Genomic DNA, 24,438 nt, shown 5'->3' with positions numbered 1-24,438 from the left:
ATGTCTAGAATAACAACAACCACTGCCTGTATCACTAACTGGAGCTACTGTATGTAGGCAATGAACTGGCAGAGTCTGAAAGGTAACAATGGTAGCAGAGTGAAAGCCCAAATCCCATTTAGTTTGGTTAATGTAGCGAATGTCTCAAATGTTATAAGATCAGTCAAAAAAGTGGGTTCTGTATTATTAGTTCTGCTAGAGCTTTACATCAGCTTGTTTAAAGAAAAAAAATCTAATTAATGCTTGACAGGGTGAATCAACATCACAGTGTACTAACAAATTGGAGGCCGGAAAAGTCATTTTTGTGCATGTATTACACATCAATTTACATATACAGTAATAGATTAAAAATAAACATGTGTGAGTGTTCCCTGAATGACTCCGACACATAATACAGGCGTGTTTTACACCAATCATCACATCATCACATTACTGATGACCTGACAAACTAATATTTTTCCAGTATTATCAAATATTAGTTCAGTGGTAACAGGGTTAACTTTTCATTTGTATTCATTTCTATGATAATTAATCCAGGTTATAAATATCAAGCATCATAACCCTGGAAAAAAAACAAAAGCTCAAAACTGCAACAACCAATATATCTGTCAACACATATATTACAAGTGATGGATGATTGCACCATGTTCAAAATAAAAGCATAAAATACCTCAAATATCTAAAAAAGCAGATGAAATGCAGATTTCATGGATGAAAATCCCTGATGATACAATTTGTTTATCAGATGTGAATTAGCTGCTGCCTTCAAATGTTTAACACCGAGTCTCGTAAAATGAAGGTACTTTAAAAACCCTGGGCAATTAAGCAACGTTGCAGTCAAAACACTCTACCTTCATCTGCTTGTCAAACTGGCAACGTTCCTATTAATCTGTCCGGTGTGTCGCAGTGATACAGTTGTGCTGTGTCAGTGATGTGGATGTGGTGTTGTGAGCACAGACTGAGAGAGCACACATAGCATGCTCATCAGGAGCAGCAGCAGCAGCACTGGTCCTTACTGAATGGTGTGGCAACAATCTTTGTTTGTGTGCCACTGATTGTTCTGTGTCTGTGTCGTGTGCATGTGCCATGTTATTGTCTATGCCCATCAGCATGCTCAAACGCAGGCATCTGTGTGGCATCTGTGTGGCATTTGTTTGCATTTTTATTCGCCTGCAGGACTGCTTTTGTGTCTGAGTGTATGCATGTTTGGGTGTGCAGGATGGAGAGGAGCTATCTGCTTGAGAAGAGAAGGGGGAAGATGGGTAGTTTGGTCTGCCGGCACTTCAAAGACGCTGTGGCTGGCTGATTGGCTGGCTGGCTCGCCGGCTGACTGAAAATCCCCTAAGGGCAAGCAGACCTCAGATTTGATTACAAACCCAATAATGTGAGCTTCATATTTGCAATGTGAACAGCGCTCATAATTCGATTAGACAAGTGATTATCTTAGAGAAGCCAGATAGACACCAGTCAAAGGTGTCGCATGAGTGAAAGGCTGAAACCAGCAAGCTGTATGTTTTCCTGTCCTTGAATAACAGGAGCTTGACTGAGGGATGGTTATGCAAATACTAAACTATTATTTCTTTGAGCACAATCCTTTCCATCACTCCTGACCATAAATCACTTTCACATCCATCACTTTTCCCCTTTGTGCTACATTATAGTTTTTCCAAGGCTTCCTGTCACCATTTTCCAACTATAACTAAAAACCGTCTCTGCTCCCGTCTCTCCTGTCCTCAGATGTATTTCTTGCCACTCTGACATTTGCTCTAAGAGAGCAAGCTCTGTGTCTGTTTTTCTCTGGGCCCTGATTTCCAGCCAATGCGATGATCATTAATTACAATGGAATGGGCTGCTAATGGTTGCCTGCACCACTCTCCAACCCCCGACCCCCACCTCATACTCCCTGTCCTGGGTCTCCATGGCGACCTGTAGCCGAGTGGCAAGGGGCCTTTTACTAGGATGAGGATGAGGTATAATGATTGGAAGGCGGGCCTGACCCCTGTGCTTCCAGTGCCACTTGACTAGGCATAGTGCTTATTAATGGACAATTTCTCTGGCACCTCACAAAGGCCTTGATTTACTAACAAGTTCAGAGGGGGCTGTATGGGGAGATCTTGCCAGACCATCACTGCTTAGAGAAAAGCTTGAGTGTGTTTTGGGGCGTGTCGGGTAAACTTAAAATTACAGCGCAGCAATCCCTTGATTGTGCCAGTGCTGCCTAGCAAGTAGCTTGAACCGACTCTCCAAGGACATTTCATTGTCCATCAGAACTAGTCATTATCGCTTCTCATTTACAGTGAATACATGCAGAGAGCTTTACAGATGAGATTGGATCTCACCAGAAAAGGCACTGCAGTAAGCTTCAGTTGCTCATTTTACGTGGGATTTGCACAAGCTGGCTGCATCTTCTGAAAGACCACAATTTCTCTGAATAAACATCGCATGTATTGACGCAGCATGACATGGAAGGAGAACCTGTTGGTTGTGGACATATGTCAAAATGAAATGCAACAGTGGACAATGTTAACATCTTAGTTTTATCTAACATTTACCCCGAGGAGGGACTTTTCCCATTCTCCTTATCTCATCACTTAAAACAAATACCAATGAATGTGCTCAGCTGCCTACAAAAAAGGAAATGATGAGTCTGGCCTGTATCCCATGACAACGTCTGGGAGCATATGGCACACAACAAATTCAATATGAATGTAAATGAAGCTCAAATTAAAATACAGTGGATGGAAAGAAAAGTGCATTTGAGATATGTTTCATTTTCAGCCAACTTGACGAATCAACATGCATCTGAAACCGCCCCCCCCCCACTCCCCACCCCCCTCCTGTTCTGCAAGCAAACTGCAGAGGGAGTGTGTCTGTGGCTAGATAGCAAGCTGACATTCACTACAGTGATTCTAAGCTGTCTTCAGCTCAGCAAGGCTACTTGATGCTAGGAGATTAAAACCCCTTGTTTCTATGTACTCTCCCTTTGAAAGGGTTTTGTCATCCACGTGCACAAGGTCAAACATCTCCAACACACCTTGGCGGCCGGCTGTGCGGAGATGATATTGCAGTTTTATTTACACTCTCATATCGCAATGGTTACCTTCATGAAAAGCCTGCTCTTCCCTCTGAGCTAATCCTTTCCTAAGTGGAGATGGACGGTATCCCAACACTGAGAATATCATTCTGGGGCAGATGAATCATTCCCTTTATTCCGTTTACACACCTTCTCAATGTCAAACAGCAGCCACAAGCTTCCCATCTTGGGCTGAATGGCCTTTTCCCCATATTAATGAGAGTTGGAGGGGATCAATAGGATGACAGGAAGATAGATAGCCTCGGGTGGGGAAGGGAGGATGCTCCCGTGAGGAAAAGGAAAACAAATTCCGATGGGCACTGCTCCTCACTTTAAAGGCCGAAACCCTTCAAAAACACTGTTGCACACCTGAGTAGTCTTTGTGACAGGTGCATTGGTAAAGCAGCCATATACTAAAAAAAGGAAGGGACACCCACATACTGTCTTCACTTGCTCAATACAACATTTCAGTCAAAAGACTTTCTTCATGTATAATCCCGAAACCCCCAACTGCCATGTCCTTTCCTCGCAGCATCCTCTGAGTGGTGTTAACTCACTTTAGCATCCTTCACAGACACACACACACACACACACACACACACACACACACACAAATCTGTTAATCTAATAGACACGCAAAAGGTTTGGTGTCCACTGCATTACTCTGCACCTCAGTTAAGAAAAGGTCACCAATTATTCAATAACCATTGAGGAGGTGTTTGTTCATAGCATGCTTGCCTGGCAGAGCTCCAAATAGGCACAGTGAGGTTTGCTCATATGGTCAGCAGAGTGTGAGCCCTCCCGACTAAACTTCCAACTATTTAGGCCACAGTTATTTTCTTCTCTACATGCAAGTCATCACTTCAGTGAAAATGATGTCCTACTACTCAGCAGCATTACCGCATGTAGTGCTTTAAACTACATTAACGGTCTCACAAATACAGAAGAGCACATATACAGTTGGAGTAGATAAGGATAATCCTACAGAAGTGGACAGGAAATATGATTTCTCCTCTATGAGTGTTGTAAACCTGTCCTTAATCTGTCAACTGGGAGTAGTAGCACCATCCACCCCCCTTATTTCATTGATTTCTTTTCCTTTTTTTTTTATTGTGCTCTGGCTTGACCATGACAATCCATGACAGGGGGGATCCAACCAGGCTTGGTTTCTGATGTTATGAGCCTGATGTGTTCAGCGGTGTCTTTGAAAAGAAATATAGTACCTGCCACAGACGCACTCGATACACGACGTGAATGACATGAAACACAGTTTGCTTTTTAAAAAAAAAAAACAACCACCTTCTCAGAGAGCCGTGACTGCAACCATCAAATATCAGAAAGCTCCTGTCAGAGAAAATGCACCACAGACTTCAGTGAGTCTCCCAACAGACAGGCTCCTATTTCCTTACATATACATTTCCTCCATCATGGTGAGAGGATTAGTATGGCATTAGTGTCTTTCAAATGCCAAATGTACTGTGTTTATGTTGATATTATCCATGATCACCCTTACACGTGATTAGCAGTGTCACATGTGCAGTATGAAATGGCTACACGACATGGCAACTATTGTGCTACGTAATGCATTAATCCAATGATACATCTTAGGTGCTTATGTTCCCGTCATACTAAAAATGGCAACACAGAACAGATGACTTTTTTATGTTTCCACTTTATTTCTTTATGCATCTGCTTTCCTTTCTACTTTACTAGCTCAAATGTCCCTCTAATGTTAAAGTCTATGTAGAACTAAAGTCAGTGGTATGGACTGATAGATGTTAAGCTTTCTGTAATTTTAGATAAACCTCGGTCCTCACAGTTTATAATGGACTGACTGCAGCAGATGTCGATACAGTTCAGGATGATGACAGCTATTAAACTGTGTGTCTACAATCTTTTATATTATAACTGGACTTATAGATGTAGCTAAAATTCAAGACAAACTATAGATATTGTGTATTTCATATTTACAATGTAGCCTGAGCCCAAAAACTTTAAAAGATTAAGCTTGAGAAGCTTCTGTTTAGGGACTGTTATCTCAGATGAAATAAGAGATGCAATGCCAGAGTGACAATCAGACAAGAAATAACATTAATAAAACAAGCTTTTTTCCCCAGTGCGCATGGAGAAGCATGTCAACAATAACTTGTTCGCTCTCCATTTTATCCTCAATATCTCTGCAGGAATTTATTTGCCATTCATTAGTCATTGTCTGTAGGCTTCTGTCAGGAGAAACAAAACAAGCTACTGTCCTCATCTACACAAAGACAACACCGACTGCTATGAAAAAAACAAACAGGAAACCAAAGTCACTCAACTATTCAATAATGTTCTTTCTCAGGCAGGTGGATCTGTCTGTCTGATGATGACTGTTTGGGTGCTGCAGGCTGTGTGGTCAGCGCCACCATGATGTATGCACACCTGCCATGGCTCCTGGCTAGCAGTCTCACAGCAGAAACATTGGGAGTGGGGGTGGGGGGGGGGGGGGGGTGCTGAAGCGGGGTATGGCTCGACAGGATGGAGGTAGGCAAGAGGGGGGACACAGAAAGAGAGAGAGAGGGGTGTAGACGCCTTAAGGGGTAATGCTAGGGGGGGAGGGGAAGAGAGGGAGCAGAAGAGCTAGAAAGCTGTATCCATTATTAATGGTAGTTTGGTGTATGGAGAAAGAGATCTAATGTGGCCGTCAAGGTTGTAGTGCGTGTGTAATCGACAAGGAAGGATTCTCTCACTGTGCCTCTTAAGTCTCTCTCCTATTCCCCATTCGCCCCTGCACACCATCTCTCTCTCTCTCTCTCTCCCTCTCTCTCTCTCTTCTCACAGTACAGCCTCTTACTGTTTCTCAGTAGCACAAAACCCACTGTCCAGAGATTATCTTCACACAACAGGTTACACAAGAAAAGCATTATAAAAAGGAAATTAGCACTCATTAGTTGATGAAGGGATTAGATCAAACAAAGGTGAATACAATTAGATGGAATCTGAGCTTTATTGGTGATGTTTCTACATTTTCTTACATAGATTTTTACTTTCAACAACACATTGAAATGCAACAAACTTGCCTCGCTCTGAATTCAAACATTTCAATTTGTCCTTATTCACACACACACAGCCACTTAAAATCGTATATGCTGTCCCTCATGCCAGTTTTCCTTTTGGGGGCAATAAAAACGGTTATTGGCAAATATTTTCTTACTGAGCACATTCTTCTTGGGTAAGCTGCTAATGAGCACAAGTGGCAAAAATGTGCGTCATAAATTTTTCACGTCATATCTCACAGCGTGTCTGATGATGCAGACATCTTCAGTGTCCAAGTGCGTGTTTGTGTATTGAGGTTGGTTTTTCCGCTATCCCCGTTTCCACTCTTTCACGAAAAAACATGCCTGCTGTGGGATCAGATTTTTTTTTAATGGAAGCTCAACATTTCTGCTTGGCAAGAAGAGAAGGATTGTTGTAACAAAAGGGGAATAAGCAAAAGAGAAATGGTCTTTAATAAAGAACGTAATGTACCCTAGGGGTGCTTGGGGGAACCCACTGAACCCCAACTGCTCAACATCATACAGAAATAAATTAAACACTAAAATATACTTAAAACTAATATCTGGGGTTTCAGGTACATGGAGAGAAGCCCTTTGGCCCGATACCAGCTGGGGCGGGCCAAATAACCGCACCACCGTGACGAATCTAATACAATTACACACATCGAGGTGTTGGGGGGGTTGACAGAGAATGATGAAGCTAACATCAAACGCAGTGTTGATAAATGGAAAGCAGGGAGCGGCTGACCAGAGGAGGAGCTGGAACCGGGGGGGGGGGGGGGGTGGAAGGAGCGGGAGGGTGAGGCTGTTATTGATTATACTGTCTGTGTTCTCGTTGTGAGGAGGGGAGGGAGGGCAGTGTGTGAGAAATGGAGGGCAGGGTTTGCCCCACAGGCAGCACTTAAAGTCTTGTGCCCCTTGAGAACACGCCAACTAGACTCCGATGAGCTGCCCATTGGTCACGCTGAATATTTGATTGACACCCACCCACCCACACACACACACACACACACACACACAGCCAGTCACTACTACTACTTCTAACACCCTCTTCATCCCATCCCACCCCCCTTCAAATAAACACAACAATGCATTGAGGGCTGATTGAAATTCAAAAGCGAGCTTTGACGCCACAGGCAAAGACAGCACTGGGCAGAAGTGGGGGGGGGGGGGCGGGTGTTGTGGCTCACTAGGGCCCTATAAAAAACAGATGCTAAATCACTTAACAACTACTAAATTAGTTGCCTGCAAATCTGCTGGGACACGGGGAACCTAACAGTCTGTGGACACAGCGTGAATCTGCAGCATAGTGCAAAGACTCTTGGTATGGAGTATAACATATCACAAGAGACTAAATGGATTGCAAGAAAGAAAGATGGCCTCTCTGGAGAAATTTGCTTCACATGCCACAATGCAAACAAGTCACCACAAGGCTGCAATCACATATCATTTGAGATTAGAAAGCCAGCCGGCATGATCAAACTGATAGTGGCATTGTTTGACAAAGCTCAATTCCAAAAGGACTACCCCACCTCTCACCAACTGAGCACCGAAAATCAATTTATCGGAAACAAGGACATGAGCGGCTGGTGACTGACGACGCCATGTGTGCATCTCATTTTCTCAGGGGGAGGCTTTGCTGGAGGATTTATCACCACCTCTGATCTCATTTCCTTTTCATATGCTTGTAAATCCCAGGTAAGGCAGACGTTTGGGATGGTACGAGGGAGAGTAGCCAGCCCACTCAGATTGGACTCCTGGAATTAATCTGGGAAAATCCTCAATGCTAACCTGCTTAGCTGTTGCTTAATCTAGGGGTAAACCAAATATCAATTACACTAAGTACGAAATGTGGGCCAGACAATCACTGATCCCTTATCCCAACAATGAAACCAAATGGCAATTTAGAAACTGCTTCATTTGATTCTTGGTGTATAATTGGCATACATTAGCTTAAAGAATGGCAAGTGCTTATGGAACAAAATGCTAATGGCTCTTAGGAGAAAGTGGACCTAACTTCAACAGACACACAAACAAACATACTGAATTGTATCTAATGAGTTTAAGGATTGTTAGTAAGACATAACCTAAATCCTATCTGCATTAGCAGTCTTGTCTAAACGCAGGTTAGCTCAAATACGCTTATGGTGTGAACTCAAGAACCCAACAAAACAACTTTCCCCTGAAGGGTTTTTCAGGTGACAGCTTAAGTAATACTGTCTGGTTGTGAGTCACGCCTGCATTCCACATAGAAAAATGAGGATGTGGCCACCTATGGAGACCACCAAACAGTAAACAGGTCAACCAGGGTTTACATTAGCCGGCATGTGCTGATATCACATGTAGTTGACCGGCAGATGAAAATATCACTGGCCAAAATGTACAATTTCATAAACAGCAAATAGCCTAATGATGTGTGATGTGCAGTATGTTGCCAAGATAAGTTAAATGTAAAAGTTTGATTTGCCTGCACTGTTCAGTTGTCAAAAATTTAAATGTTTGGTCAAGTGACTAAGCATGGCACGAGAGCATAGTAGGTAATGTCACATGGAGTATTAACACAGTGAAACAAACGTATCAGCACTGAGTTCAATGCTTATATAATGTGGAATTGATAAGTAGGAGGTTTAACTTGGTTTTGCTATTTAAATGCAGGCTGTTACATGGCTATTTAAACATATGTATAGTTTTTCTATATGGCTGGAATCCTGGAATATTAACAGTCAATATTGGCCATCAAAATAAAAGTCTACTGTAACTTAGAGGTAGACAGTAAACATAGGCATTAGTTGCGCAACACACATACTGCACTAAAACAATGGGCGATCTCTCATGGGCTACTCACTTTTTCCATAACACGCTCACAAGTATGTCTGTATCATCCTGCATGTAAGCAATGCAAGCCAGCGTTAGGCAGTCATGGATTCAAACTGTGAGCTCCAATTTCACAACAAACTGGGTCAGCTGGGACATGACCAAAAACAGCCTTAAAAACTCACATTATGCAATGCAATCCTTCCTCATTAGCTGCTTTTTTTTTGACCACACCTACAAGCTACCTTTGAGCTATTTTTGACTAACCAAGAGAAAAGTTTGCTTTTATCACCCAACCTAGTTTGGTCAATTAGGAACACAATGAGCATCCTGCATGCTCCTGTGTGAGTACAGTTCATTTCCTGCCTTTATTGTTACAAGTGCTGGGCTCATTCAGAGGTGGATGAAATGAGGGGAGGCCCAGACACTATTTACTCAGCAGGGAGAGACATGAGTCCCTGGCTTCCTAATGGCTTCCTGCATTTCACACAATTGTTTCCCCTCAGGAAATCTTATCAATACAGACTGCCGCCGCGTTGACCAAAAAACCCACAACACAGATACTGCGCTTTAATTAAGTATGTTTCAACGGGAAAAGGACTTCTTTTGTTCCTTTTTCTAACTTTTTTTTTTAAACGGAGCTCTACAGCAATTTGGAAAATTCACTCATTTGTTGTCTTACAAAGGGTGAGATGATCGATGGGTTATCCCTTTTCCACGACTTCAGGCCTCTGTGCTAAGCTAAGGTAAATGCATCAAGAGCTATCTCAGCATTTAATGCTTGGAAATTCAATTGATATTGATTTTCGACCTAAACTCTTGATAAAACATTATTATCATCAACATACAAAGCCATTTTCTAAATATGTTAGAGTATTCCTTTTAAGAGGATTTGAATGGGTCAGTAATATAGATGGAGGCTGTGAACATATAACAAAGTAAAATCCAGCTACCTTTCTAGCACAAGGTGATACACTATCTTCAGAAAGTCAAAAAAAGCCTCTACATCTTCAAAACCTGCACTTGCATTTCTGATGTTTCACATGAGAAGGGGTTAACACACTTAAGCTTCTGCAGCATACACATGAACCACAGGTATGTGTGGGACTAGCAGAAACACAGCCCATAAAATCCACACTCAACCTCAGCCTAGCACGCAAGGAATGTTCTCTGTGCACTCCACTATCAGCGTTGAGTCAGGAGGGGCCATCTTCGCCTCTCCTTTGAAGTCTGCATGGGAGAAAGGCAAAATAGAAAAAGGAGCAGTGATAGTGAGCAAGAGCCAAGAGGATAGCTAATGCAAGGTCAGCCAATTTCTTTCTCATTAGAAATTAATTACGGACGTAGTCGGTGCGGGGGTCGAGCCACAGCGTCGCTAGGCATCCCATGCATCGCCCAACGGGGAGCACTTGAACCCCTGACCCCCCCACCACGGTCGTTTGGGGCCAATAGGGGTGCGTGACATGGCCCTGGCCCAGAGACACTGCCCCGCCAGGCTGGGAATGCAGTGGCACTGTGGGGGGATTGGGAGAGGGACAAAGAAGAGGAAGAGGGGCTCCACTGATTCAGGGCTCATTGGGTTAGAGAGCTTCATTATTAAGTCCCCTGTCAGTCTGCAACAAAAAGCACCCCACAGGCTAACTGTGGCTAATAAAACCACTACCCTTTATAACTCAAGACTACTTCTGACATCTTCTTTTGAGGAGAAATGAAAGTGTGCAACTTGGTCCCAGGCTTAATGAAAGTTCACATCTTAGAGCTGAATGAACTGTTGCTTCACGCTGAACATGGACGAGAGAGAAGAGCCAAAAAAAAACGACTTGAATTAAGCTGCTTTCACACCTGCTTAATTAGATAATGTTGGTTGAATTTTCATTTAGACTTGCTACACTTCGCTACAATATTAAACGACATATGGCACAAACAGACTGCAGGACATATTTTAGGATTTTGCTCTGAGCGATTGTGTATGTGTCTGTGTGTGTGTGTGTGTGTGTGTGTGTGTGTGTGTGTGTGTGTGTGTGTGTGTGTGTGTGTGTGTGTGTGTGTGTGCTTTTTGAGTGAATTTGTTCAGCAGGTGTCCTGAAAGCTTGAATGACATGCTTATGCACTCAGGACTAATTTAGACCACTCCAGGTAAATGAAGTATGAAAGCAGAAAATGCATTTTGGATTTTCTCTCCAACCAAAGATTCAAGCACTATGATTGTTGGTTTTAGATAAAAAGAGAATACAAGAACTCACTGCCCCCTCAATACAAAAACACACATGCTCACAGAAACACACATAGCTCCTGTGCTTATTCGGGAAAGAATAATTTTGCTGAATCCTTAACATGGTCATTACAGTGGTTGTTCAATTCTGATCAAGCCAATGTATTTATTTGTACAAAGAAATCAAATATTCACTGAGCTGAGCATCAACACAGTCTGATAATGATAATCATGCATCTTCCATACATCCACACTGCACCACCTGTCACTTCTCAAAGTCATTGGTCATTTGGCTGGTTAGTCAATTAAATAATTAGTGAACAACATTTTTGGTAAGCAATTAATCATGAGCCATTTGTCAAGCAAAAAAAAAAAGAAGAAAACATTCACTGCCTGCTGTATCTCCTTTTTTATCTCGGTAAATTGAGTATCTTTGGCATTTTAGATTGTTGGTCAGATTAAAACGAGGACAATTAACGATGTCACCTGTGGCTCTGGAAAATTATGATTTCACGGACTAAAAAAAAAAAAAAACAACTAATCAAAAAATAATAGGCAGATAAATTAAAAATGAAAAATAGTCTTAATAGCTGCAACCCTATTACAGATAAGACAAGCCTAACTATTTTCATGTCTGCCTTGGCAGAGAGATCCAATTACTGTGTGCCCAAACATGTCACGCACCTCATCCAAGCAAGACTGAGAACGGGGGGAATAAATGAACAGACAAGTTTAACTGTAGTCATTAATGCTCATCTCCCTGTGTACTTGATGGGACACCTCATTAAGAATCGGTTGGTAGCAGCTGGCTCTCTATCCCAACCCCATTACTGCCCCACCATGCCAAAACCTCTGCTGTTGGCCCTCCCACCCCATCCCCCACTCCAAACACGTCCCTCGTGTCTCATATGACATCTGTGTCTCGGGGTCCTGTGATGGAATGCTGCTCGCCTGCTATTCCTCCGCAGGTGCTCCCTGCTGGCCGCCATCTATTTTGCAGCCATGCTGGTGCTGTGGCTGAGTGACCTGTCACAGACTGAAGTGTAGAGCAAGAGATGGGGTGGTGAGGGGGGAGGTGGAGTCAAGGTTCAAGGGACAATGGTTAAGGAATCAGAGGGAATTGATGCAGCTGCTTTCCATCACTGCCCATTGCATAAACTTCAAACTAGACAAAAATCTTAACCTCTATAGGCTTAGTGATCTGCCTCCACCTGCATACCCTCCTCTTCCTCCTCTGTATCAGTCAGAGGAAGGTCGTGTCTGTATTTAGATACAGCTCAAGCTGCTCTCAGCTTTTGTATGGCTTCATTGAGAGAGACTGAAGCCCAGCTGTACTGTATGCGGAGATAGATTAATATTGGCAGTGGGCCAAAGAAAGTGAGGGAAATTATTTTCAACCTTGTCTTCACCATAAGAACGTCAACAACTGCACATAAAAGCACAAATGCTCTGAGTCATGTGCAAATTAAGCAGTTTTCCCCCTTTGTACTCTGCAAGTGCTTCTTACAGTCTTCATTTTCATATCAGTGCCAAGAACTGTCTTTTATCTGACTCCATAACACAGATACAAATGGAGGTTATCATCTTCCCAAAAGGTCAAGGACTAAATTCCACATTAGGAAAATGCCACTCGTAAGTGAGGAGAGGGAGTGGGTCTCATTGTATTACTATAATCACCATCTCTCAGGCGCATGTGCACTCAGGAAATGCAATCCACTTGTTTAAAGATTTTTTTTTTTTTTTTTTTTTTTTTTTTTTTAAATCAGACAAACCGGGAAGACAATTTGACTTAAGAAAACTTTAAGAGCTTGGATGCAGCTCTTGGTGAACATAAATCACAGCCAGACGCGCCCAGAAGCTTCTGTTTTCTTGTACTGTAATACAAAAATAAGCCCCAATACTTCACTTAAGGTTTCACATTTTCACCAAAAGTAACATTTATTCACAACAGCTGTACTGTAAATCAAATTTCAGGGAGCAATTAGCATTTTATATGGCCAGGCTGAGGTTTTTTTGTGTTAGAGCTGTGTAACATTTCTATAAAGGAGCAAAACCATCATCTTTCAACTAAGTGCTGCTGAGGGATGCATTTATTCGACTGTGAAGGGCCAAGAAAGCAGAATCAAAAGAGACGGCCAATTCCATTACATCATGGCAGTGTATTAAAAAGGCTTACAGCAGTAATTTCACCATTTCAGCTGCCTTTCCTGACCTCCGTTAGCTTTAGATGAGCTCAGAGTTGAGAAGGAACTGGCTCCAATAACATGGTGAGAAGTCAGTGGAGCCCCATGCCAAAGGGGAGCTCCCAACAGCACAAAGAAGCCTCTATCAAATGCTGCACTTTTCAAAGAATCGTTTCAGCTTGAATTCAGCGGCAGAAATATTGGTTTATACCAGAAGAAGAAGAAGATTTTTTTTCTTTTTTTAGGGGTCACCATAGCAGCAGGTGAAATCAAAATAAAAACCTTAGAGGTTGACTGAAGGGGTTCCAGGAGAAGAACTGTGACACAAGTTGATATATATACATGACGAGCCCAGAGTCTCCGCCGGTCTTAACTCTTAAACCCTAAATTGTTTAAACGTAATGTCTGAGACTCAACAACCCAGAACGCTGCAGTGCTTTACATGCAGAGACACTGCCATGGAAAAGTACTGTGTCAAGTACCAAAAAAAAAAAAAAAAAAAAAAAAAAGGACACTTCTATTCTTGCTGAAGCCTAAACACACTAAGCCAACTATGCTTAAAAGTGTTGTTTAAAAGTGGTTTATATGGATTTCCACTACAGAAACCAGACAAACCAGATCCTAACTTGTAAAACAGACCAATAGAATTATAGAGAAAAATACAGAAACTTCAAACAGAATTGTTCTGGCACAACTCACCAAATGTGCAGTAGCTCATTAACTATTGAACAGACACCATGATTGGAAATCGTGGTTGGAAGTTGCAGTGGTATTGAATTGAGGTTTGTGAGCCTCCTAAGAAAGTCAAAGATTTAACCCTTAACTCACAATGTGGAAAATATCTCAGTATAGCTTTCCAGAGCGCATGTCAATATTTTCCAATGGGGAAAAAAAAAAAACAGGCTTTAATTTATGTGAATCTTATAAAAAAAACTTGTTAGGCACATTTTTAGGATCAAAGTTCTTTCACAGGTCCAAACCACACAACTAGAAACCACTCTGCAATTCACAGCTGTGTGCAAATCTGTAATTTTGTTATACTAAATAAAGCCTTTACAATAAAAATGTAATAATAATGTAAGCAATGTGGTATTTAACGCATGATTCTCCCTTTTTTGTTTCTCAAAATATGTGCTGAGTACATAATGCTGAATCAATGACACCATGGTTGCTACTTGCTGCACCGAACATACTCAAGGCTAAATCAAAATGGTCTAATTTCTCCTAATCCTCTTAGCAAAACAAGGTAAACACTTCTTTCCCCCCGCTGGAAAGTGAGTTCAAGTCGGGAAACTCTCTGAACCTTGTTGATAAAACGGCTGTTCAACCCCAGATGGGTGGCATACGCCTATACAAATACCCACACAAACATACACACACACCCCACCATGTCTAAAGCTGCCAAGAGCCACAGGCCAGGCACAAGATGATGGCAGTCGGCTCAATTGAGCAGCGTTCACAATCCTCTCTCTGTGACTGACTGCCCCCACACCCGTACTGCACATGAAAAGTTCCTTTTACTGAATGAAGACTCAGAGGCTCTATGTGTACTTGGGGTGATTGATACTTTATGAGTGTGTATGCAAGAACTCTCCCACATCCACGTACATTGTTAAACAAAACACCAGTAATATGACTGGTGAAGATGAGGATGTTTGAGGTCAGAGACAATAATAAAAGTTACATTTGGTGACTGAAATAGGTCAGCCTCAGTATGCATTCATAGTGGGGAGAGAACAGAAGGCCGCAGGATCCATAAAAAAACACTTCAAATTGCACTATCCAAACCGGACAATTATGACGAACAAAAAAATCATTATATTGGAAAAGCTGCATCGATTCTTGTTTGCCTGCATTATCTTTGAAGCATGAGCTACTTAACAACGGCACTACACTGTGAACTACACCATCGAGAAGACTTTCAGGTTAATTCATCACAGCCTGGACGTCCTCCAAAAAGACAGCAGAGAATAAATTCATGTCTGAGAGCTGCAGGATGTTGGAACTCCAGCAGGTACAGTGCAATCAAATGAAGGTTATTAATCATCAGTCTTTCCAGAAGAATATTAGTCTCCTTTAATTTATGACTCCAAAGGAACATAAATTACCATAATTACATTTAAAACTCTTAATCGTAAGAACAGATTAAGAGAGGGATAGCCAAATATAAAAGGAAATGGAAAATTCATAGTAAACAAACACTTTCATCTCTTCATTGTGTAGCTTACTATCTATACCCTCTGCTTCCTATTAAAAGTTATTATACTTCAATTGTCTGATGATTTCCAGCTCTGTTGGTTCTTTCTCAAAAGCAAATGTTAAACATCATTTTCTCAAGATGATTGATGTTAATCATCATCAGGTTATTGTAACTGATATGAGATGCCATTATGAGACGATGACTCAGGAAAAATTCTCCTTGTCAGTACTGTAACAGTTCATCATTTTTCACACCATCCACAGAAAATGCTGCATATCCATTTTCAGCAGTTTCAAATCGAGAATTTGACAAATCCAACATGTCATGGATTCAACATGTCATGTTGGATTTGGACTTTTCATTAGGATTTGTCAATAATAATGGAAAAACACAAATAAAACCAGTCAACTATGAGCTTATACTACACACAGCTTTTTAAAATTCAGAGGAATTAGAAAACAAGAGTTCACTTCACATTTAAAAAGGGGATTTGTGAGATCTTATTTAAATAGGAAATATCTGTAATTTACCTCCAGGGGTATAAAAAAAGTGTTCAGTGTATAACAGAGCCTTGCACTCATTAGTCTGGGCTCATCTGACAAGCACAGCTTGCATGTGTCATAATCCTATGCAGCTGCCACTACCGACAGGAGACACCATCACAGGAGTTCGGCAGAACCAAAATAGCAAAAGGTTTGAGGAAAATTTTGAGGAAAAAAGTTCTCACTGTCCTGCTGAGCTTCTATAAAGCTTCGTTTGAATGCCGGGCCAAGGAAAGATACTGGCATGTAGTACACTCAGATCTAACCTCAATACACACTCTGACATTTGCTACCGTCACACAGCAGCTGGAAGACGTGCAGTGAAAGAAAGAAGCTTGATTCCTGCAGTTTTTTGGTATGCAATCTATTAAAGACTGGACAATGCCTGCCATCTCAAGAATATCCACCACTGTGAGTGCAGAGCAGAACATAAATATTATAGGACGTGTCAGGCTGCAGGACTGCTAGTAGTGATTCATGCAGCCTTGACTTGTCAAGAATTCTTAGTCACTTTCTGAGCTCACATCAAAGCTATGTCAACAACTGAGGTGATAGTATTATACCTCAGGAAATGAAACACTCATTTTGGATTTGACCTGCATCATGATGAGCCAAATGCAATAGTCTGTCAATAGCAATGTGGGCAGCAACATTTGATCAAAAGGTAACAGGATCAGAAACTGAGGAGATTTTATCAGAGCAGCTTCTCACCTTATCAGATAAGATTTCTATGTTGGTGTCTTTTGTAGTTATTGTTTTACACCTTTTAAAAAAGACACTGGTGGGAATTCTGCAACTAATCCAAAATGAGGATGAACAAACATGCATCAAAGAGGGGTTAAAACTAATTCATTATAGTTCATGCTGAGTTGATAACAGACTATACCTCAACACAACATAGACATAAGGAAGACTGCAGTGAGGCTTGAGGAGCAGAGCGTGACTACTTCACTTCTTCAGAGCACAGCAGACACCCTGTAGCTGGAGAGCACAGCAGCATAATAACCCCAGATAACAAACTAGACTCTTATTGACATGTAGTCGTAATTTCAGTCCCTTCTTTGTATGCTTTGCTCGCTCTGCTGCTATGTGCGTCAGCTCCAAGGAAACTGAAAAGACTCTGCTCTCCCAGAGGTCATTAAGCCTGAGCATCATTCAATCACAGCAGAACAGGAAAGCCTGGAGAGCGCAACAGCACCACAGTGAATTAAATAATTTTGCATTTTGCTCTATTTTTATAAAGGAAAAGAAAGAAAAAATGAAAGAAAATAGAAATCAGCTAGGCTAACTTCCAACTGTATATCCAGTATAAGATAAACTTGTTGTTGTAATGTCCCTCAGGTTACAATAAAGTCTCAAAGAAGTCATCACACAGGGTAGCAGCACGGACAGCTTCATGGCTTCTTTGACAATATTCAACTTCTTTTTCTTTCCTCCAAACTGCCAGCAAGTTTTTTTTTTTCATCTTTTTTGTTTGGACATGAAAGAGCCAGCAGACACAAAGAAGACAGACAGCAGCTGGACTGGAAAAGGTGCTGCGTCTGACTGATCTTTTTAGGCACAGCAGGAACACCTCTGAAGCTCAGAGAAGGAGCGCACATAAGGTCAGACACTTTTTTTGTGAGCCGACCAATCATAACACAGAATAAGGCTGGCTATCACAACACATAGAAAATTGATGGTTTAGGACAACGCCTTTACCCATTTGGAACCGCACTGAATGAAAGGGTTTCCCCCCCCATCATGTCCAGGGACCAAGGGTTTCCCCAAGGAAATTGATTAAAGGAGGTTGAGTGATAAAAGAAGCCTTTATTCACCAGTAACCCCACAGTGCTATGATGAAATTAATGGATTTTGTGAAATGGGAACTGCTACTGTTAAAATGGAGCGTTTTAACATTGAAATAGCCCAGCTGGTCAATATCCATCTCTAAGCTACCATCAACCCAGAGCCTGTGTGCAGCGCTGCTTAGGATTGACTCAGCAGTTTTTGATTTGACCCAACAAGTGTTAAGTGTTACGTTGATTCATTACGTCAAAGTTAATGTACAATGTGTGAGCCTGATTGAGAAACTACTGACATCTGTTGATCAAGAAGAAGAAGAAATCTCAACATCTGCAGCTCCACAAGTCAGAAGTTGATTTTAACCACACTTAGATAAAATATGTAAAATTGAGGTGTTGCCCCATTGTAGACTCATGAACTAGATCCCACCAGTGAAGCCAAGCCTGAAGAGCAGAAAGCCTCAGAGGAAACATAGTTGCAGGGGTGGTTGATATAGTAGAACTCAATATTCCAATAATAATATTTTTCCAATGTGAATGTGTGTCACAGTGTGTCACAATCTAGACAATATCACAAAAATAGTGTGAATACCCAGAATCAATTCCACTGTTTTCACTATTTCATATATTATACTTGATATTTATGTATATGTTGAGATGGTTTGGACATGTGTGTGGATGAGAGATGCTGGTTATATTGGGAGAAGGATACTGAAGATGGAGCTGCCAGGCAAGAGGAAGAGAGGACGGCCAAAGATATGGATATGGTGAGGGAAGACATGCAGGTGGATAACAGAGGACAGGAAGAGATGGAAAAGCATGATCCGCTGTGGGAGGAGAAGGAGGAGGACGAAGAAGGAGGAGAGAGAAACAGGAAGAAGAAAGAAGAACAAGGAGGAGGAGGAGGAAGAAGAAAGAAGAGCATGGAAGAGGAGGAGGAGAAGGAGGAGGAGGAGGATTTCCTGGATATAACTGAATGTGGGGGAACATTTCATTCAACCCAAAGTAAACCTTTCAAGGCCAGTGAATGTGTACTAGACTCAGAGGAAAAGCAGTGGCTGTTATACAAGCTGCAGAGGAGAGACGGGAAATGCAGACTTCAGTCAGTGTTCCTCTGCACCACCACTACTAGAAGCAGCTCTGATAGAGGCAATTTCATCTTAGCAGGGGGGCAGCAGAAGCCACAGACTTGTCCATGATCCGCTCTGGGTTTTTTAGACCATGACGTAAGCTTGGCTCCTCTCCACTCATAACAGCCCCCCTTTTACCACCAAGGGCAACCAGCAAGCCTCCAATGCACCACGGGGGCTAACAATGCAAGTTAGGGGAAGCATTTTAAAACAGCATGCTGAATAACAATCAATAAACATAAGGAAAAATACTGCATTAAAATTTATAGAGTGAGGAGAGAGAATTTGTGTAGCTTCAATTCGGCGTACACACATTAAACCTCCAGACTAACAGCTGATGCGTGAAAGTTTGATACGGTGAGAAATGGGATCAAATCATGTGTGTTAAAGGCATGCATTATTTCCATTGTGCAAATGATGGAGGCCTCGCTACCTTCCTGGAAAATTAGCCTAAAACGTGTATCCCAGGCATACCCCAAAGTAAATTGAAAGCTGTTCTTGAACCATGTGGAGTACACGGATGGTTGTGGTCTCTTTTGAAAGGAAACACTTAATTTTTTTTTTCCTCCAGCATTAACAGAATCATTGTAAGTGCTACTGGCATTGGAGTTTTTATTTCCATTTCATTATTTTTTTTGCAAAGGAGATGCCTTCAGATGACCTACAGTTGGGATTTACCAGCTGGAAAACACAATGGGAGCCAAAAGTTCAAATTTGATGATAATAGCACAGCAAATTACTCTTTACACGTTTTGTTAAAGGGTATGTCTTGGTGTCCTCCAAAAAAAAAAGGCTATTTGAAGACTTTAAAAAGGAGTGAAAACAAGCACACCATGGTGGAAAAGCAGTTTATATAAAAAGCAAATAACACAGCAAACTATTTTTAATTCACATGATTTCCTTGTTGTGGCTTTACGGAAACCATTAAAACTGCACATGGTCAATTGCAGAATTTCACTGGCTATTCAAAGCGCCGGGCGTCTCCACAGTCTGTCCCAACAAAAGAGATGAAGGCACTTCCTTCTTGGCTACTGTCAGACATGAAAGCCCCTTTTCGGGTCAAGTGAGGTGTCCATCGAAAACGCCGGAGCCATTTTGATAGCGACATGTGGCTGATATTAACATGCTAACTCGAGTTATGATTAGACATGTCTGCCAGCTCATTGTAAATGATGTAATAGGAGTCTGAGGGTATTTGTTGATGTACTAATGTGTTTTGGACAAAATATTTTACTGGACTGGAGAAATTGGACCTTTGCCAATGTAACAAGATCATTATTGCCTGAGTTTTATCGAGCAGTGGGGTAATATGAGGCTTCATATGCCCCAATTTTGTAATTGTTTGTTTGTTTGTTTGTTTGTTGGTTGGTGGTCTGGCTGAGGCGTTGATTGTACCTGCTGTTGTGATTGTATCTTGATACAGTTTGTATGAATCGAATATAAGCTTCCCAAAGCTATGTCGCCTGAGTAGCCACTTAAACACAAGAGTAGTGTACACAGCATAGTTTTTATATAGTCATTTTAAGAGGTTAACTGAACATCTAAATAAACCCTGCAGTGCAGCCTGAAATATACACACAGATTTAACAACATCAATATGAGCAAATGAACCAACCAGAGAACCTTGTGAAATACAATAAAGGCCAGTTGTCCTTTTGGCTCGCCACAATAAACAGCTTAAAGCTGAAGGCGGCCGATTACACTGTACAGACCCCCCCCCCAACCTCCAAAAGAGATGCAAACGACAGATGTGATGCCATCTATTCAGGGGATATTGATCCGGCTTTCCACCTGCCAATTACGTGTGATAAACTGCTGCAACAGTTAGTGCTAATTATTTCAATAATTGCTGTCATTTTAACCCCTAAACACCCCAAACAAGCAGATTTAAAAGCCGAAATAGCATAGAGGAACAAAGCATAAACACGCTGATATTTTTGGGAGTGATCTCAAACCGCTGACCTCATCCAGCACCACGAGGAGCAACAAACTGAGCCTCCACATCGCTGGCCGTAGCAGATCAGTAGCATTTCCTAATGGGGGCGGTTTCATTAGTGAAGCAGATGAATCAAACACTTGGCAAAGTGCGCAATTATCCTTCTCTTGTGGATGGAGGTCATTAGGACTTTATGAACGATTGGAGACCATAAATAAATGATCAGTAAACAGCATACTCTGTGTGGGAGAGATAGCAGGTGACTCTTTATGATCTTCTCAAACCAGTCATACGATGATGTGGACACATGTGGAAAATGTTCAGTTATTTGGAGCTGAAGATTAAGTGGTAATTTTTGGAAACAACGAGAAAAGAAACATTTTACTACTCTTTGCATTATGATTAAACGCTGAAATGAGGGCAATGGATTCACTCTAATTCTTGAATTTCAGGTGGAATAAAACCCAACTTTAAGCCTTTCTAGTGCTCTGCCCTCGAAAACCGGGCTGTAAGACCACCAAGGCTTTCCAAACACAACAACACAAGGTGGTAAATTATGTTCTTAGCAGAAAAGTCCACGGAGAAGACCTTAAATGCGCCAAAGAAAACGACAGTTGTTTATGAAGTCTGGGCAGTGTTGCATCTGAGGTGGTCTGTGAGGATAAAACCCTGGAGAGTGGTCTGTGAGAGCACTGAGAGTTGCCAAATGTTTACACATTTCACCGAGTTATTTGCATTGTCCGCTGGGAGACAATCAGCACACAATTCCCTCCCAGCAGGATTACAGAGATAAGATAGGGCCTAAATGGATTTTACACTCCTCTGACAACGACTTGTTTATAAAAGCCAAACTTTTAAAGGATTTCTTTTTAATTATAGCAACTTTAAGGGAAGTGCAAAGGAGGAAGCTGTGTGGATAACAGCAGTTTGGCTGAACTTTTACAGGTTATTAGAAGTACGACTAAAAAAGTGAGACTATCCATTACATCTGTCCCCAAACCAAATGAGACTGAAACTAAGTTAGGGCCACAACTCTGCAAACTTTGAGAAAGATCAGTTCTGGACGTAGCCAGGACCTCAAGCAAAATGTGTTTTGAATAAACAGATATTTTCAGTGAGGGGGGACCCCACAATTAGTAATTTGAGACTCTCTCTGCGTGTGGGTCCCAGTCCAATTCTCTGGAATCAATCAAAGCTCCCAAAGGAACTCCCTGGTCCCCTTAATCTCCTGGTTTTATTACTTTCCAGACAGTCAGCCTGTTTCACCCTACCCCCATCTCCTTCTTTTGTACTGATCTCCAGCAAAGCCAAGGAGGGTTTTTTTTTCCTCTCTCTCTCTCTCTCTCTCCCTCTCTATCTACCCTTCCACCACTGCAGAGCGCTTTTCATGCAGGAGAGGGTCTTTCATCAAGGCTCCACACGCAAGAGAGCCCAACAGCTAGCAGAGGCCCGTCACTCTAAGGCCTGTCTTCTTTGCACATTCATTTCTTTTTTAACCAGCTTGATAAACAACAAGCTTTCAAAGGCACATGGACTGCCTTTTTCTGACACACACTCACAAACACACACACACACACACACACACACACACACACAACTATTTAGCATATCAGGGGAATGATGTAAAAACTGGCCCATGTTGCACAAGACTCCGTTATATTCACTATTTTCCAGACCACATGCTGCTGTGTTTCATAGCTTAAATGATAAAGATATGACTGTGCCACGATGAGGTGTGTGATAAGGGCTGGAGCTCTGCACTCCAATCACTGCCAGAAATACATTTTTTTTCTCTCTCTCATGGCTCTCCAATTTATCTCAGACACTCCTGTCTAAGAGTGCTTACAACAGATTGTGGTGGGTTATACTGAAACATAGAGACTCCGATCACAGTGTAATGTTTCACTACTGACCACCACCAGTTGAAAAAAAAAAGAAAAAAAAAGGACAGATAGTGAAGTGCACACTGCAGTGCAGTACTCTCTCTTCCAAACAATTAACAGAAGCAAATGAATTGGTTCCTGTTTATCCATCAGCTAAACATGTATTGACGCCCAGGTAATGAGATGTCTGCTGGACTGATGATGCCAGCTTATTACCTGACAGTAAGCGCTAATGACTCTTTGCATAGTGTATTTTCTCCACATTTAAGTTCCTGCCATCCTTTGCATTTCCATGACCACAGAGCGAGTCAAACAGGGTTGATTTCAATTCAAACAGACACCTGTGCTCGTTGGAAAGCTTTTTTATAATAAAAAGGAAAAAAATCCAACCAAATAAGCTATAATGAGATATATACGTGAGACAAATAGGCAGTCCAGCATGTCTGTGAATCCTTTGAAAGGCAAACAGAGAAACCTATCAACAGTCAAAGGACACCGTAGAGCAGCGTGTTGCTTTACTGCCCTGAAGCAGAGCTGGTCTGGGACTAGATACAGTGTGTTCCTACTATGGAAAAAAAGTCGCTTGCTTTTTTTAAAAAACTTGTTAAAATGGTGAAAGAGTGGCTGTGACCTGAACTCTGGCTCCATGTCTGATTTTCAGAGCCAACAGCTTGCACATTCCGTGTGTTTCTCTTTTTTTTTCTAACTCGTGATACAACGTCTAGGTAAGTTTCTTCTATCGAGACGGAGGGGAAAATAGGAGCGAACACACACAGCAGAGGAGTAGAGTGTATTTCAGGCATTTACCTTTGTCGACATGCTTTGCCGCGGTGGTCTCGGTGTAGAGAAAGGTGAGACAGAGGAGAGAGAGGAGCGACAGAGCTCCCCGCTCGGCCATCACTTTTCACAAATAAATCTTTGCAGGCTTCAGGAACCCAGGAGAAGCTTTCTTTTTGTATTATTATTATTGGGGGAAAAAATCCTTAAAATCCCCCGGCCACCTCCTGCAAATGCACAAGGGGAGGAAAAAAAAAAGTTCAAAGTCCCAAAATCTGCAGAAACATCCGGAACCAGGTACTTTTAAAAGTGGCCGGATGAAACATGTAGCTGGAAAGAGAGAGAGAGAGAGAGCCGCAGGTTAGACGGACTGTTTTCTCAACTTGGTCGAGGCAGAGGTCGGAGAAAAAACACTGAAATCAATCCATTGCCACGGAGGCGCAGCGCAAGGACAAAAAGATTTGCTGGCGATTGCGCACCGACGCGCCGACTTTTCCACTCCGATATATGTCAAGCGCGTAAAAACACAAAAAAAAGAGAGAGCTCAGTTGGTGAAAAGATACGATCCGACCAGAAGGAGAAATCTCCGCCGCGGCCAGCTCACTGCTCACGGACGGGACGTAAGAGAGAGCAGCGTGTTGAAGGGCTGGATCTCTACCGGCTCCCAGGAAAACAGGGTGTGGAGTCTCACGGAAGTTTGGATCCTGGCTGCATGTCTGTGTGCGCTCAGGCAAACACGAAGATATGGTGTGGGACTCAAATCCAAACACAGCACAACTCAGGTTACTTACTGGTGGTGTTCTAAAATTATGTGCAAATTTGACACCTTACACTGATTTAATAACAAGTTAACAAGCCGGAAACTCACA

The 24,438-nt window shown here is 41.9% G+C and overlaps 1 protein-coding gene across 4 annotated transcripts in view; it reads right to left on the bottom strand.

Annotated features, from left to right (window-relative positions):
• Nucleotides 1-24,199, bottom strand: part of neo1a (neogenin 1a) — a 159,533-nt gene extending 135,334 nt beyond the window's left edge. For all 4 annotated transcript variants that reach the window (XM_053317173.1, XM_053317181.1, XM_053317190.1 and 1 more), the window contains exon 1: nucleotides 23,600-24,199. In XM_053317173.1, coding sequence (XP_053173148.1) covers nucleotides 23,600-23,690 — 91 coding nt within the window. In that variant the 5' untranslated portion in view covers nucleotides 23,691-24,199. The remainder of the gene's footprint in view (nucleotides 1-23,599) is intronic.
• Nucleotides 24,200-24,438: the final 239 nt, after the last annotated feature.

The sequence above is a fragment of the Scomber japonicus genome, chromosome 1, assembly GCF_027409825.1.
Source record: "Scomber japonicus isolate fScoJap1 chromosome 1, fScoJap1.pri, whole genome shotgun sequence".
NCBI lineage: Eukaryota > Metazoa > Chordata > Actinopteri > Scombriformes > Scombridae > Scomber > Scomber japonicus.
The sequence above is the reverse complement of the archived record's forward strand: the minus strand, read 5'-3'. Positions and strand labels throughout refer to the sequence as shown.